The sequence below is a fragment of the Cinclus cinclus genome, chromosome 6 (assembly GCF_963662255.1).
Source record: "Cinclus cinclus chromosome 6, bCinCin1.1, whole genome shotgun sequence".
NCBI classification, from domain to species: domain Eukaryota; kingdom Metazoa; phylum Chordata; class Aves; order Passeriformes; family Cinclidae; genus Cinclus; species Cinclus cinclus.
This window is the reverse complement of record NC_085051.1, coordinates 18,327,866-18,345,544: the sequence shown is the minus strand read 5'-3', so window position 1 is coordinate 18,345,544 and position 17,679 is coordinate 18,327,866. Positions and strand designations below refer to the sequence as shown.

General features: G+C 38.7%; 1 protein-coding gene across 1 annotated transcript in view; it reads left to right on the top strand.

Annotated features, from left to right (window-relative positions):
- LRRC56 (leucine rich repeat containing 56) overlaps nucleotides 1-17,679 on the top strand; it is a 47,826-nt gene that overhangs the window by 13,740 nt on the left and 16,407 nt on the right. Inside the window, exon 3 of the mRNA XM_062494319.1 lies at nucleotides 2,932-2,992. Coding sequence (XP_062350303.1) covers nucleotides 2,932-2,992 — 61 coding nt within the window. The remainder of the gene's footprint in view (nucleotides 1-2,931; nucleotides 2,993-17,679) is intronic.

Below are 17,679 nucleotides of genomic sequence, written 5' to 3'. Positions count from 1 at the left end.
TTGGCTGCTTTCTCTTTACTCCTAGGATGTTTTCTAAACATCACCTGCTGTACCAAGGTATCTTGGAAAAACATCCACATTGCTACCTTGCTTGTGAAGTGGAGCACTGCAGGCAGTGCTGTTGACTGTGTGTGTGTGTCACTTTTATTCACCTAACTTGCACTTTGATTTCTTTCTGCCCTTCATTTAGTTTTGTTCCACTGGTACAGTTGAATAGTTTAACACTAGTACATTGCTGGTGGTTAACAATTTCAGAGCCGTGTAACAAAATTGATCTTTAGTGAAAGGGAATCGTAGACAGATGAGATAACACTGCTCGTCATTCTGATTTCTCAGCCTTGTCCTGCAATCATCAGCAATTCTGCGGACCATTCTTGTTTTTAAAAATCAAAATTATGCAAAGGAAGGCAATTTTTGGATAAGGAATATACTGCCTGTACTTCTAAAATTAATATTAGAAGTTAATACTGTTGTATTTTAGAGTATTTTTATACGTTAGTATCATGTGTCCTTGCCCCTAGGAAAGATGCCATGAGGGTTAAAATTAGGAAAATTAGAAATATACTGTTACATTAGGGTAAGTATCTTGTCACCTACATTTTACAATTTTCTCTTCCTAATTTAATCTTTGGGCCTCTAATTGATTTATAAGGATTTGGGACTCTAAAAACCAGAAAAATCAATAGAATAATGAATTCTTAGCACCAAAGAACAATTGCATATCAATATGAAACTTAAAGGAAGGAAGAACTTGCAGACTTGCAGAAATACATTGCAGAATATTGCTGGCAGAATTTTGCACTGCCATGCATTGTATACTTCTATTTCAAGCTAGAAACCCACACATTAAAGGGTAACATTTTACAAGTTCCCAGGGATAGATTGTGCCAAAGTGCAAAAAAAAAAATCTGAGATGGGGGATCAAGTTACAATAATGAACTAACCAGATGTGAAAATTGTATTATCAGCCTGTCACTCGGCCTATTTGGTTCCTTTAATAGCTGATTCTTTCCTGAACCAACCCTAAATGCGTTCAGTGAAAAGCTTTTTCTTGGGCAAGTCTCCCTATTTCTTTTGACTCCTCATTTATATTTTCTGCTTAACACTAGTCCTTAAAACTCCTTTGCCTTGTAATGCTTTGCAACAGCTTTTGCTTAGTAACTCTTTTACCTCTCTGACTGAATAGTCCATGGCATTATTGCTCAGTTTTTGAGCTGGGACTGGGGAGGTTACTTCACCCCTCTCATTTTTGCCTTTAAGACTTCAGGATTGACATTTAATCTCTCCAACCTTGTCAGAAAGAAGTGTTTCTCAGGGTGTGCTTTATATCTGAGAGAGTCTTTGCTCTGTAGCTAGTATGACTGCTGTGAGTAATTAACAAAGATCCTAATATTTCCTCTGCCAAAAAGATCCTAATATTTCCTCTGCCAAGACTCCAAATTATTTTGTTGTCATATGTTTATATAAATGTATAAAACTTGTTTGACATGAGAAAGCATAACCTGCCAGATGAGGATTGTATGTTCTAATTTGTTCTTCAATTTTTGTGAAGATTTGTGGAAAATCTTTTTGTGAAATTTTGTGGATTGTGGAAAATGATGGAAAAACAAGGCTAAAAAATTGCAGTGTGCTTTGAATTTTTTGTGTTTTCAAAAGTGCTTTGCAAAGACATGAACTTAAATACGTGCTGTACAGCATGAAGATCAATATGTGCATTATGATCAGTCCAAAATAACATGAGATGGAGATAATACCTCTATTAAAACATAATTTCTTAAATTGTTTTTGTCATAAATGCTCTTGTTCTGTTTGGGAAATGAACAGCATGACCTCCTTTCTTTGCTCTTGAGGTCCCACTCCTCTTTTTTTTTTTTTTATCCTTTGCAAAGCACTCCACTGGTGACCTTCTGGACACTGGTAAATCACCCTTGCCAGACAGCGATTACTCAGAGAACTCATAAAAATATTTGCTGAGAATACATTTTAATGTTTCAGCAGTGATCCAGTTTGTCTAAAATTGGTATTACTTCTACATGGTTGCATGTTGTACTGGAGGATGCTCATCAGTCTTGAGTAAACTGTGCTAGTGGGAATGGGTAAACATTTGCTACTGTCCATAAGAAATGGTTTCTCAGACTTGAGCTTATTTCTGAATTATTCTGTACCTCAGGGGGATTTGGTGTATGATTTTGGTTCAGAGATACCTTTAAAGTGAACTGAAAAGGCAAATGTGTCTCAGGGATATGAAAAAAAAAACATTAATTAAAGTAATAACAACATAATACTGAGGGTTTTGTAGATATAAAACTTGTAGAATTCAATGGTAAACAATGGTAAACACTTGTATCCAGAAAATTAAAAGAAGAAAGCAATGCTTTGCAAAATGCAGTATTTGGGGGACCTGTGACTTCTAAAAGATGATGTTGCGACATGGAACATTATGTGTTTGCTGTTTGCCTCAAAGTATATTTTGAAGAAGTGTTACTTGGCTGTGTGTCCAGTAAGTCCATCACTACTTGCCATTAAATAGATCATGGAATGCTATACTCTAAAGTATCCCTTAGCTCTGCAGAGTATCACTCAGTTAAAAGTCAATCAGGATGGGGAATCAGACCAAAGAAAACAGACACCCATCAAGCCAGTTTCTTCTGTTGTCTGTCTGGCAAGGTGCCATATCAGAATTTCCAGTGAGAAGTTCAAAAATTGTAATTGGGTAGTCATGCAAACAATACGTATATGTTTCAAAAATGCAAAGGATGAAATAGTTTTTGAGTGAAATAATCTCACTGATTTTCTTAGAAGTCCAACACAGGCCTGGCAGAAACAGCTAAGAAGTGCTTGTAAAATTAGATGCTTCAACTTGTAATTGTCATAAATTTCCTTTACTCTATTCCCAGGTCCACAAAGTGGTTCTTTATTCTGTTCCCACAGGTGTGCATCTGCCTAATCTGAGAGAGCTGAAGTTGAACAATAGCTTGCTTGCATCTGTGAGGTAAGTAACAAATGCTTCTGTGAAATAAATAGAAAGAATAACAGCCCTGTATTTAAGTGATAAAATCTTCGTTTGTGCTGCTTTCATTCCTTCCATTTCTCTGTGCAATGATAATGGATTAGATCATGAATATATGCTCCACTACCACAGAGGTTTAAGGACAAGACCTGATCTGGAATAAATCAGTGTAGCTGAAATGGTGTCAATAAATTAGCCCTAGTTTGCCACCAGGGTAGTTCCTTCTATGCTGAAGTCCATGGAAATTTGTTGCACATTTGAAAGGAGCTAAAAATTCCCCTCTTATCTGTGTCTAGGTGCTTGAATTTCAGTGTTTCAGCCGTTGGGTTTTTACTGTACACAGTAGCCTGTTCTGTACAGGTCAGACCGGTTCCTCAGCTGATGAAAATCACTTTGGCCTTACTGAAATGGAATCAGGTTTATGAAAGCTGCTGCGAAGCCTGCATGTCCCTGGCTTGCTGAGCTGCATGTAATCTTCATGTTTTCTCCCAGACAGCTGGGTTGGTTGGAAAGGTAGAAGTGAAAACCATCACAATGAGGAAGCAGAGCTGTCTTCTCTCTCCTGTGCTGATATCTGTATTACCCTTGCTATTAATGCAAAGTGGAAAAATACAGTTCTTATCAGAAAAGGGTTGTGGAAAAGGCCCTGTTTTAAACAGGACTGCTCTCTGGCTTTGTATGGGTGTCTGCTAAATTCACAGGGATAAAAGTGGTGGGCTTGCCAATTCTTTTTAAGAGAGCATGTTCTGTCATAAGAAATGGCAATAAATTCTTCTTGGTTTCTCTAAAGTATCATAGACTTCAGTTGCTGCACCTTGATATTATTTTCCCTTGTTATGGTGATGAGATTAAATATCTACAGTCCAAATTTTGTTTTTCTTGGCTTCTAATCCATAACATGTAAAAGTAGTGACTCTACATTGCTGCAATTATTTTAATAGCAACCGGCCATTGTCTTGAGCATGAATGGAGAAATAAGTAGTGGGTGAAAAAAATGTCAGTTTTGACAATATTAAGATATATTTGACAATATTAAGAAATACTATATTAATAAGAAAAAATATAAAAAGTGGTTTTTAGTTTGATCAAAACTCCATGTTCTCTTAAAATGTGTCAACAGAAAACCTTTTGATCAGTTCTGTTGGTACTGAATATAAGAATGCAGTTCAGGAAAACTAAACTGCTTGACTCACAGTTTTAGCAGGATTTTGCACCTCTGTATCCTGAAACTCTAATTTCTGTCATGAAAAATTCTGGCAAACCATTTTCTTTAACCTGGCGCCCCTGTGGACCTTGATGCAGGGAATGCTTGGTCTCAAGTTGAGTTTTGATCTGATCTACTCTAATACAAATATGTTTGGGCTCAGATATCAAGTCTAATATTGTGATGTTTCCCAGGCACTCCAGCCCCAGGAGAAGCTACCAGCTCTTCCTCCTCCTGTGTACCAGTTAAATGCAATTGCCAGGGAATAGGTAAAGGAAGATTTTGTTTGCTCCCCTAGACATGAAGTCAGTCTGTATGGTTACAGCAGTAGCTTTGCTTTATTAATTCCTGTCTTTGACATTTGTCATTGATAAACATGGATCTTTTAAGGGCACACCGCACAGCCTTGTACTTGAACTTTAGTTCTGGATGTCTGCATCATGTCAATTTAATGCCCATTAGAGCAACATTGCTGCCCCAGCAGTAGTGATGCCTGCTATACCTAATGTAACATAGCTGCTCCCATTGTAGAGGCTGCTGCCATTTACTCCAAAATTTGGAATCTTATTTCTGAATTAATTCTGTTGATATTTGAATTCTGTCCAAAAAGTGATTATTTTGTTTTATTCAACCAAACCCTTGCAATTGAGGCTTTTGAGGATGATAGAAAAAAATGTTCTTCCTTCTTACTGAAAGTAAATCCCACAGATTTTGCCAGCCATAAGGTCAGAATCATTGTGGTTGTAATTTGAAATTGGGCAGCAGATAATAAGAAATGTCTTGTAAGGACCAGATGGAAGATTGGTTTTATTTACTGAAGGCAAGGGCAAAAAACCAGAAACAAGATATAGAGTGTTTTGTATATACTTGGGATACTAATGCAGACATTCTTTTTTATGTTATTTACTCTATTTTGTATTATAAAAACATATTCTGGTGAATCATTATGAAGAAAAGGCTGTCAGTATGAATACATGAGTGGGTAATAAGAGGGGAGACTCTGTTTTGTCCCTTTATTTTTGTTCTTGTCTTGCAGAGTAGGACTACCTAATTATTTTGGGATGAAATGGAATTTAAGCTTTTTAATATTTTTCATTTCAAAAATGGAAGAAAAATTGACTTGGTAGATGTCAAAATGATCACTTATCATCCTGACTTTAGTTACTGATTTTTTTTTTGAGGCATTTATTCCTCCTTATGTCAAGCTCACATAGGAGCTTAAGTTGTGAGGATGCCGAGGTGTGCATTGCCCTGCACTGTTCAGTGGAAATCGAAGGAGTCACATTCTGGCTGTGAGGAATCAAGGTGTTCTTGTTTTACATTTTTGTATGAGAGAGCAAGGCTTGCTAGTTTAGCTAGTTTGGATATTGGCTTCTCCTGGTAGCTCCTCAAGAAGTTGTGATTCCTTTGATGGGGAATGTGTTTGAGATACCTTACTTGTAAATTCATGGTCCTTCCCCAGTCCTCCTAAAACTTGCATTACTTTCAAATATTTGAAACTTTGAAAGGATACCATTATCAACTATTTAATTTAATTTGGTAGGAAAATATATCCAAGTTTATTTGCAGATAATTGATCTTGATGGTTGAAAGAGAATTTCTTTCTTGGCTCTTCCTGGGTTTTGGTTTTCTACTGGCCCTTTGCTGAAGGGAATGGCTCTGGAAGATCCTGTGTACTGTGAAAAGAAAAAAGTTCATATTGTTGTTAATTTTCTAAATTACAATTTCGTTATGTCCTTGTTTGGTGACGTTCACCCATTTGCTAGCAACTGAGAAATTCTAGATATATGAACTGATAATTAAGGATGAAAGGTCAAGCCTAGTCTGAAGAGTGCAATTTTTTTTCTCTCTTTTTTTTTTTTTTTTTTGGCGTGGCCATAGTCCTCATTTTTGAAATGCTTCCAGCAGAACTATATTCCAAGGCCAATGAACTACTACTTATTCTTTGGCATGTAGCCTATGTATTTTTTTTATCAGATTGCTTTTATTCTCGATTCAGGGATGAATGAAAAGATCTGTTTAAAAATGTTTAGATGGATATCTTTATGAAAGGGCTTTTAAATCAGATAGGGGAATCTTGGGACCTGGTTCCCATAAGTTTCCTGAAGAAGCTGTTTCAGCAGCTGAAGTTCATTTCCTCCCATTCAGCGCTACACATTGCAGCCAGCAGAAGAGTGATCTACTCTCAGGGCTTCTCAAGTAACTGCTTCTAACAGAGAGGCTGTCATATTTTAAGTGAGATGAAATACAGAGACTGCAAAGTGTGGGGACAAAAGTTAGTATGGAGGATATAGGAAAAGGAAAGCAGATTTTCTTAATCCAGATTGAGTTAACATGTCATTGTTGCAGTTCTCTAACTGGTCTTGCACTATTGCAGAAGCATCCCTCAGAACAGGAGGGAAGTAATCCTGGTCTGTTTCAGTCTTTAAAATCATCAGGAAGTTCAAATGAACAAGGTGCAGAGTACATTCAAAATCAACAGTTCTTATGCTTTTATGAGCCTTAGGTTTTTGTTTGGTTTGTTTTTGTTTTTTTTAACACCAGCTCCTGGAGACAAGACTAGCAATGCAGGAGTCTCTGTAGTCACATTTTGAAATGTTTTGAGCCCTCTTGGCTTTGAAAAAAAAAGTCTAAATATGAGCCAAGTGATTTGAGTTAAGATTTTTCTGATCATTTTATGACTTTAAGACACCAGAGCCAAACAAATTATTTCTTAATTCAGGCTAAGGACTCTAAAGCAATGTTTAAAAGTATTTTTTGATACTTGAATTAGGATCTTCAGATATTTTATCTTAGCAATAAACCTCCTTTTTGCCCAAAAAAAGAGTTTAAGGAAATATAATATCTTGTGTTTTTAAAGCCACAAGAAGTTTGCCTTCAGTGGCGTTGCTCACCAGCTGAAAATTAAACATTGGTCCAATTGCTTTGCCGGGTCTGGATCAAGTTACAGCATGTTGTATAAGACTGAGCCATGACACTGACCACCCCAAAATTTGATGTACTGCTGATAGCGTGTCTCTGCACCAGCTATTTTCTGGATGGTTTTCCCTCAAACAGGAGGAGTGTGGGAGCATCATTCCTCTAAATTTGCTTTTTTTTCTTGTCATTTTTATTTACTCCTTTCCTGTCTTTTTTTTCCCTCCAGTTTTTCCCTCCTTTTTCTTCTGCTTGTCATTTCTAATCTTTTGCAATTACTGCATTACTATGTTTGATGTATAGTAACGTGTACATAGGTACATAGATATCACATGTAAAAGCAACGGGTTTTGGGCAGCAAGGATCAGCATTGCTGATACGATATTTAAAATCCTCAAATAGTTTTTTAAATCAATTCAGCTTGCATTACAACTACAAATGTTTGTCAACTGATGATGTATTTGTGTTACAGGAGTTTCTTACTGTGTTTGGTGAGGAAACAGGGTGCTTTTTTCCTAGGCTGTTCTTGCACATGCAGTCAGAGAACCACTGCTCTGATTTGGTTGGGTGAATCCCTTCATACCCTTATTTCAGCACTCAGAGCATCACTGTTTACTTTCATATTCACATTTCACAACAGGGAAAGCATTTGTTTCCAAATGCAGGCTAGTTTCTGTAGGAAGTGTTCCTGTTAATTCTTTTGTGTAGCTGGACTGAAAGTCCTTCAGCTGTGAAAGTTGCTATGAAGTCTATCTTAAGAACATGTTCTTTGAGTGCCTTCCAGGAAAGCATTTAAATTGAATCTTAATCTCTGTATTAATGAGTCTTCTCTGTATTAGTGCCTGCAGATCCCTGGGAGTATTACAAACCTGGGGAAAATTGCAGTGACCTCAAATTTTATTTAGCATTGATGGTTTTAAGGTTATTCATATTATTGATAAAAAGTAATGATTTTGGGACAGAAATACAGCTTCTTTTTGTTGAGTGGATTCTTTTCAGAGAAACACAATCAGCCTGTCTGCCTTTGGCCCTAGGGAAATCTGATTGCTTTGACCACTTATCTGTCCTGGGCAGACCTCTGGTTTAATTTTACCAGGTCAGGTGCCCAAAGTAGAAAATGTGTCTTTGTGACCTTAGATATGAGGGAACCTGACAGGCTGATTCACCAGCAAGGGAAGCTGAACTTTTTCTGTACAAATGCACAGATGGAGCTCAGGCTTCATTCTGCAGCAAGCACAGAGGACATCGAAGAAATTGGTGGCCTTGCAGTGTCTTCCCATGGTTCTCACCATCAGCACTCCGTTTTTCTGAAGCCTGCCCCAGCTGAAAATCCCCTGCCTTCTATTTCAGACCATCAGGTACAGAGTGTACCTGTGAGGAGGGGGATGATGGGGCAGGGCCTGCCCTTGCAGCTCCAGGTTTGAGTCTCCTGGCCAAGGCAGTGCTGGTGAGGAGGGTGCAGTGCATCTCTCCTCATAGAGCAGAGAGGATCTGCAGATTTCTTCCCCAAGATACCACTACCATGTTTCTGTTTTGTGACTGCCATACAATGCAGGACATAAAAACCATCAGAGGATCATCATAGACCACAGCAACACTTCTTGCATCATGAACACGGCTAGTGAAAAGGCAAAGTAAATAAGTAATAGCTAATGTGTGCAGGAAGGCTGCCAGTAAACTCTTGCAAGGTAAGACAAGCCCATTAAATAACTGTGTCCCTTCTCTGCCCACTATCTGAATAGGCAGTTTACTTTGAGTTTATTTGGTAAAAAGTGGCCTTTTCTTTCAGGATATTTTCTTGTGCCTTGCACCTATCTGGCTGTATCAGGTCTTCAAAAAAATACAACTCAGCTCCTGGGTTAGCTGTATAAATATGCAGTATTTTCCATCTCATTTGCTTATTTTATCCTGGGCAGACACAGTCTTTTGAATGAGTTGTGTACAAGATTTTGCCTAATGGTATCATGATCTTGCTTATATACTCTGGATGGATATGATAGATAAAAATATCAGTAATAAGTAGCAGATTTCTGCCAGCAAAGAAGTACTTATGTGCCTGGCTGTTAGGCAGCTTGCAGCTGCTCTGTTTCAGCTGTCAATGTCAGGGTTCACGTAAGAAAATTTACACCAAAATATTCATTTTAGCCAGTGATGGGAAAAATTTGTTATAATCATGGTGTGAGAATCACCAAAGAACAGGGTTGGGAAGCAACAGTAATTATCCCACTACCAGTGGAACTCTTAAGGAAGCTTTCCTGTCTGACCATCCAGGAGCCACTCTGGCAGAAACATTCGCACCTCCTGACATTTTTCACTCCTGGGACTAAAGCCTCTTCACAGTGGGTGGCTCCAGTGACCCCAGGATTGACTCTCTTGGCTCCCTGCACACCCCACACTCACACAGTCAAACAAGTTTTCCTTACCAGTTCAACCCTGGGTTTGCCACAGCAGAGTCCCAGATGTTTGGATTCTTAGAGGACTTTAATTGTGGCACAATAACACAAAAACAGATCAAGCTGGATGCCTCCTTCCTGAGTGGTATCCAGCTGTGAAAAGATTGTCTTCATGGAAATAAGAAAATCAGCATTAGTTTAATGGGTTTGTAGGTTGTTTTGATTCTTTCCTACAAGGGAATTGCTTCTCCGCAGCTTGTTTGATTTTTTTTTTAATTGAAAATAATTATGTTCAGTGGGAAAATACATTCTTGGAATTCAAGGTAAATGCTGATTTTAAAAAAGGGAAGGAATCAGGTTAGAGGGGAAATTATGCTAATGGTTGTATTTGTCAATTGTAACTGCCAAGTGAGAGGAATAAAAATGAATAAATAGGCAGAGTTTCAGTGTAGAATCAGTTTCATGATTTAATTTCTATAGAATATTCTCCACACAGGAGTTGATTTAGTTGTTCTTATTTCTGCAGACACAGAAAATTGTTCTTATTTGCTGCGCACAACGGGCCTGTTGCTATTTTTCCCCTAAAATACATGCACACTTCTTTTTCTCTAGCTATGTTCCTCATTTCTTGTATAGCAAAATTTTATCCTTCCATCATGAGATCTTTAAAGAATGCATCAGCTCTCTCAGATGCATCAACAGCTGGATCAGTAGCTGCAAGAAATAAATACTGAAATGCCTTTGTGTTTTAGGAAGTGAAGTGACTTCATCAGCAGGGTGTAATTCGTGCACATTCCTCACCCCTTGCCATAAGCTGCACTATGTGGTCTTGTGAGGGTAAGAATCTGAACACAAAAGTCTGATAATGAAACCTACCACCTACACTTTTGGTAACAGAAGTTTTATGAAGGATTGTGTGTTTGAAAGACTATTTGTGTCTGGTTTGAGCTTCAATAAACTCACAATCCTACCACTCCACTTTCTTCTGTTTCATCTCACCATAGGCAAGAATTTAGAGAGGTTTGATTTACTCTGCTTAGTGTTGCAACTACAGTTGCCTCAAAAGCAAGATCAAGATTGTCTACGTCTGATTAACACACCTGCAGCAGATTTGGGATGTCTACTGCTGTGCTGTGAAGGAAATGCTGAGGCTCTGCCTTGTAGTAGCACCCTCAGTATGGAAATCTGTAAGGTCCTGTCTCTGTAATCCTGTGATAGGCTTTGAGGTCCCCTAAGCTTCTCTTCTGTATCATTTGCTTGTTGTAAAAGAACATCTGGAGGCCAGTACACACAGAGAAAATCTCACTTGAAGTTATTGTTTAAGGAAGAAGTCTTGACTCAGGACATATGGAGAAAAGTCTGTCATGAAGATCTGTAGTGAACATTAGGGGCTGAGAGAGGAAAGAAATTTGTAAGAAATCAACTGCCATTCACTGGTCCAAGTTGCACCTGTATCTGTTTCTTGCAAGCTTCTTTAATTTTTGTTTTCTTAATAGATGTATACGCTGATTAAAAAAAGAAAGTAAGGAAAAGTTACAAAGAAATAATGGCCATCAGCCTCAGAAGGAAATGATTAGTGTCATACAAATGTGCCGGATCTAAAGAATCTCAAGAACCTGCATTTCCATCATTGTATATTCAGGCTGAATCACTTTAAATTACATTTTCTCTCTAGGTTTTCATATCAACCCAATTCTGCAATATTTCAATTAATTTTTTTCAGTGGAAACTACAGCCATTACCATGACAAAAATTGAATAGCTACTCCAAGCTGATCCAATTCTCTAGTTGTGCATGGTCAGTTAATCTAGAATTCCAGTTTTTCTGATACACTGAAAAAGACTTTTTTAGGGACTTTTTTTTTCTGTGGTATGTGTCTTAACACCACTGGATCTGTCAGATTATTTGGATCTTTTACAGAATATTCCTTCTGCTTACCCTGAAGCATTAGAAGTTTTAAGTGTTGATTTTGAAGGATGAGATCTATATTAAAGCAAAGATGGAATATATCTGTCTTACTCTGCCAAAGCTCAGACCTGGAACATACTGTGAAACAGGCACACAACATGTGGGAGACTGAAAAGTTATTTGTGCAGAAAATTTCAAAGCACTGTGGGCTTCAATTCTTCAACGTAAGTAATTCATTCTGCAACCACAGTTTCATTATCCTTTTTTTTTTTTTTTTTTATATGTAAGCGTTCAACAGTGAGAACAAACAATTGCCAAAGCTGTAGGAACTGTCTGTAGCTCTGGGGTTAAACTGAGGGGCAATGGATCTGTGGGTGTGAGAGTTGTATTTATGTCTGTCTCAACTTTTTCCTATTTGAAAATCCATTTGGCCTTGTGGAAGGCGTAGTGCACCCAGTGGGATGCAGCCATGGAGTGTTGGGTTTCTACAGTTTCTCTGGGGTGCAGCTTTATGCCGAGGGTGGGAGCTGAAGTAGAGTGGAAAAAATGTAGTCAAGGACAAGTCTTGTTTGACAGGTCCACACTTTGGCAATCTCTACTCCTTTTGGACTGTGGGAGCTGAGTTAAAGCACTGTTCTTCCGTTGTGAGAATGATATAGGAGTAACTAAGCGGACAAGAACTTTTAGTGATCAAAAGGAAATTAACACAAAATTGCCTTATCCTTCCCACACATATTGTATATTCGTGTGTTAAGGAATTGCTGTTCCTGACTCCATCAGTATTGATCAAGTCTATTATTCTGCTCTGGGGGTTTTTTTGACAGCAACTAAAAATGGGAGCAGTTGAAATTAAAGCTACATTTCATGTGTATTAATTTAAACAGGAGCAAGCATCTCAGTTACCTTAGGCACAAGTATGACAAGTTACAGAAGTGTATGTATCAGCACTCCCACTTAGAAATATCTCTCTCCTGTTGGTCTCACAAAGCACTTTTTGTTTAAACAAGGTATAATCTGACATGGAAAATAAAGTTGTTGCAGGTAATATATCACTTGATGTACTATTGCAGTTGTTACAGTGGTTTCAATGAGGTAATGAGAAGCAACAATGACAGGTGAAAAAGTTATAAATCAGGAATAGCCCAGAGATGTATCTCATTGAGTTTGGGTTTTTCATCTGCTGTCATCTCCTGTAGCCAGATGCCATCCTTTCCTGCCAGCACTGGAGAGGGATGTGGGGAGCAGTGGGCACTGGTGTTAGTGCAACAAGGATTTTTATGCAGTGTCTCTGGTTGAAGCATGGCCACAGATGTGTCCATGGCAGACCTCAAGTACTCTTATCATAACCAGAGGGGTCCTTGGCTCCTGTCCTGGAAAATAGCCAAACTCCCTTGGATAGTTGGTGGTTTTGGCTACTGTAGCCAGGTAGTCTCCTATCCTTGTTTTCAGGCTTTTGCTTTAGTGAAAGTGCTAGCCGAAAGCATGTGGCTCCTTGATAATTGTAAGTTGCCTTAGTAGTCCCACAAAAGCTGTGGCAGGTGTCTCTCCCTTTGGCATAACAGAGATGCAAAGGCAGAGTCACAGGCTGGATGAAGTGTGACAACTTGAATGTTCTCCCTGATCTATACACCTATCTTGCTGTCAGTGAAGTGTTCAGCTGAGATCTGAAGCTGAAAAGCAATATACAAGATCTTTGCTCCTTTCCAAACTTGGAACTTAACATACAAGCAACCAACAAACAAACAAAAACCCCCACAACCCTAGAATGAAATAGTGAAATTTGTTTGTTGGGAGAAATATTGCCAGGGGTATTAGCACTGCAGCCCATTTTGGAAACAGCTTCTTATTCATAGTAAGGTTGCCTCAAAAATTTGGGACTACAGAGACATGCTACTGCAAAGACCTTCCGCAACAATAACTTTTTGTTCACACAGAAATTCTTCATTTGCATGTAAAAGGGAGTTATGAAAACAGAATTTCATAGACACAATTTTTTATTTAAGAAGACATTTGGTAAATGCATGCTTTCTGTTCAGCCTAAAACAAGCTAGCCTTCCTCTGATGTATTTAAGAATTGCCTAGCAAACTTGTTTTTGCTTAGTTTTTGAAGTCTCCAACAGCATGTCTCAACAGGATTAGGAACTCTTTTCATTGAAAAGTTGCACGGTTCAGAAAGCAGAATAAAGCCAGATTATTAGGTGCTACATTTCCATGGTATTTCAGCCTAAAAGTGGCCTTCTGGCAGCAAAAGATGAGACATGATCCTTGTTATCTTGCACCTTGGGCCGTGGTTCACTCTGGCACAAGGGAGCATAAGATGCTAAAGGCAACAACCTTTGTGTCATGCTGATGTAAGATGTGAGACTGAGGAGAAGCAAGCCAACAGTTCTCAGCATATTGCTACTTGAATTTCCAAGAGTGAATACAAAACCAACAGACTGCGGTGCTGCAAAGCAAGGCAGGTCATCACATTCACATGACATTGGTTCAGCTGTAAAAGGGCACTGCAGGGACAGTAAGGACGTGGCCTCAGCACTGCTTGCAGAGTTGGGGGCTGTGTTATAGTTTTGATCAAGTATGAGGAACACATGCATACAATCAGTTTTACAATTTTGAATGCAGCTATTTGAGAACACAATGAAACTTTTATGTAAGCTTCCTATTAGAGCATATGTTACTGATCTAAATAACGTTCAGGCTTTAAACGTTTTTGTTTCAGATGTCAGAATTATCTGTACAACCAAGCCATTGTGTGCTGACATTGACAATATCAATATTATCACGATGAGGCTTGATAAATTCCACTTGATTTCTGTAGATAGAGATGGGATCCTTTTATTCCTTTATTTTGTAAGACTGTAGTTTGGTCACTCTTTCACAATCTTTATTTCTCTTTGCTTACATTAATTTTTCATATTAAAATAAATCTGAATCAATGGCTCTTTTAGATGTATTGCTTCTGAAGACTTACTCAACAGATGCAGGTGTAGAACTGCTTGCAAGTTCCATGGGTTTAATGCTTTATTTCTAGGAAGATGATTCAAAACCAATTTCAAGAAGAAAATATGGGGTTCAAACTGACAAATGCATTCAGGGTTTTGCTGTTGTGTTTACTGGGTAGCTTGAGCTCAGTGGAGCTATTCAAGATTGATTGTCATGAAACCAAGAGTAGGATTTGGCTCTCTAGGTCTGATATTCATCCAGCAAAAATTTGGCTGAATCAAATCAGTCCCTGAAGAACGAGGATGTTGGATTAATGGAAGAATACATTATTTCATAAACTTGTTATTAGGTGCTGTGAGCCAAACTGTTCCTTGCCCCTCTGCTCTCTCCTCAGCCTGGGGGAGTGATGACAAGATGGGAGCAAAGGATTTAACAGGAAAAACTACTGAATGGTTGTGCACAAGTGGGGAGGGTGTTGCTAAGACCTTCACAGCACTGCACTGTTTGATGAGTTCCCATCCCTGCAGCAGTTATTTTGAGATAGTTGGAACCTAGGCTTCAAAACCTTCAGTTTATTAATATTATTTTCTCAAAATAATTATAAATGCAAATTTTTGGATTAAAAGTGAAACCTGGGGAGTCGATGTTAATTTCTTGGCACTTGGGGATACTAAAACCGTGATCTGATATTCACTGTTGCGTTTTGCAGGCAAGTGTGTGTGTAGGAGCACATGTGGAGTAATTACTCAGGAGGACTCTGGTTTGGCAGCTTCAGGGCTGTAATCCTCTGTTTATCACAATCAAAGGTTATATATACACATCCCCACTCCATGCTCCATCTTTCTGCCTCAAACATGTCTTGAATGAACCATAGCAGGGGTGAGCAGGATATATAATAGCTTTGGTTATTAATTCATGTGAAGTTCCCAGTTTCCATGTCACTTGGGACAGGACAATTTTCCACTAGATTGGGATTATTCTTTGTATAAATGAGAGCTATGTTTCTTCTATAGTGTCTTCTCTTTCCTTCTATAAGCTCTTTTTTATTTGAACATCACTCCTGTGCTGCATCATATGACCAACTGCCAGCAGCCTTGTACAGCATCTCATCTTTTTCCTTTCAGCCATCAAACATTTCGATCCTACTTTCTATTTTTGGAATAGGTTCTGTAATTTTCTGTATGTTTATATCATGCCAAACACAGGAGAATCCTCACCTCTGACGTGTCTCATTAATTTCAGCCTTGGTCAATGATTATTTTGGAGGGAGTGTTTTGTTACACTGCACACATAATTATAGTGGATTTTCTCTCTTACTACCCTGATAAATTATTATTAAGAGTTTATTATTACATTAAAATAGTCTACCCTAGTAAATCATTATCAGAGTGCGGATTCCCATTAATTCCATTTCAATAAAAGTCAATAGATGTATCTCCCCAGTATGGGGTGAGCTCACCCTCTGCACTTAACATAAATGAAAACATGACTGTGTGTACACTTGCATGCCCACCGTGATCATGTGTGCTCAAACAACTCCTCACTTTTCTCTCACCCCCTCCAAGGTGGATGTTCTAGATGCTCTAGAGCTGGTCTCAGAGGAGACACTCCCGTCTCCTGCAAGCTCTTAAGTCCTTGTCTCACCAGCCAAAATATTTCTGCAGAATTTTCAGAAATGCAGGTGAGTGCAGTTGGGAGGAGCAGCTTGCTTTGAGCTACATGGTTGCTTCACCTTACAGCAGCCATGCTCATAAGGGCAGTTATGTCTATAGTAATTAACAAGGGTATTTTCTCTGATGCTGCAGCATGAATCATGCAGCTTCCAGAAGATTAGTTTGTTAGTTACTGAATAAAATGTTTGCAGATGTACTTTGCTGAGATAACATCTCTGATTGGGGATGACTCATTACAGATGCAGGAGTAAAGATCTGCAGGGCCAAAATGTGACTGCATGATCCAGAATTTTAGGCTCTTCTAGCAGCTAGCATGACCCTAGTATCAGCAAGAGGAATTTGGTTCTGCAGTAGGACCCAAAGTGGAAAAAGACCTTTTGCCTCTTCTCCTCACTGCCTCTACATTAGCAGGGAAGGAGAGGTGGCAGTCATTTGCTCTTCATAAGAGCTAGAGTGCCCTTCTTGGAGGGCAGGAGAAGAGGTACCTTGGGCTGCTAAGTTTCTTCCCTGAAACAAGAGAGCAAAACTGGGCCAAGTCATACTAAACTGTGCAACGAAGTTCACACTTTCTTAGTATTTTGTTTATTGAGTTAAAGATGAGCTTTGGGACAGCCAACTTCAGCCTTGTAAGAAACCATTTCCCATTAGCTTCCATATTTTTTTCTATTCTGAAGTGCCAGTTTAAGCATTTTTTTAGTAATAAGACCCTCTTATCAAGCACTGGGTTGCATTGCAAACGTGCGGTGGTTCTGCCTTCTGCAAGTAGCCAGGACATGAGATGTACAACCTAATTCCTTGTCTGGAATACAAATCCTCATCAGCTTTGATTAGTATTAACCTGGAAAGTGCTACTTCTGACTTACATCAGTTATCTGTAAGAAAGTCAGAGCTGCAACCCATGAATGAAACTGGAATGGATTTGAGACTAAACTTAGTAGCACAAATTGTGAAGAGTAGGGTGAGTAGGCTTTAGAAGTCATTTCAGTTAGGGTCTTCTGATGGTATGCACAGCAGGAGAATGCTTTAAGGACTTGTTAACTAGTAATTCCTGGTGAGTGTGTGCCATGCATGAACTAGCACACAGTGTCAGTAAGGACTGACCCTGTCTGTGTGCAGTGTTTAGGCATAGACAGCTCTGGAACAGAAAACTGTGACAGTGAGAAATAGGATTTAACTCTGGAAGTCTTAGACTTCTGAGTATGGGCAGGAAACTGCTTCCACAAATGCCTGGAGTAATCAGGGACTAGAGGGAATAACTGTTTGTTCTTGAGGTCCTGTGTAAAAATTGCTTGGGAATTAATCCTCTGCTTTGCTTTGGCATTCTTTATATTGACAGAGAAACATTAGGTACAAGCATATTACTGCAATCTCCTTCTGTGGCAAAAACCCTTCAGTTAAAAATTCAAGACAAATTAAAAATGGAAATAAAGTCCATTCACCATATCTTTCTCTACCATATGTAGAGTAATCAGGTTAGGATTGTCTTCAGTTTTGCTGGCCTAATAAACAGAGCATCTATCAGAAACAGTGTTTCAATGGCACAAAAATGAGACTGACTATGCCCCTTTATCTCTCTTCAGTGCTTTACAGAAGAGAAAACTCTGCACCAAAATTAGCCCAAAATTTGAAAAT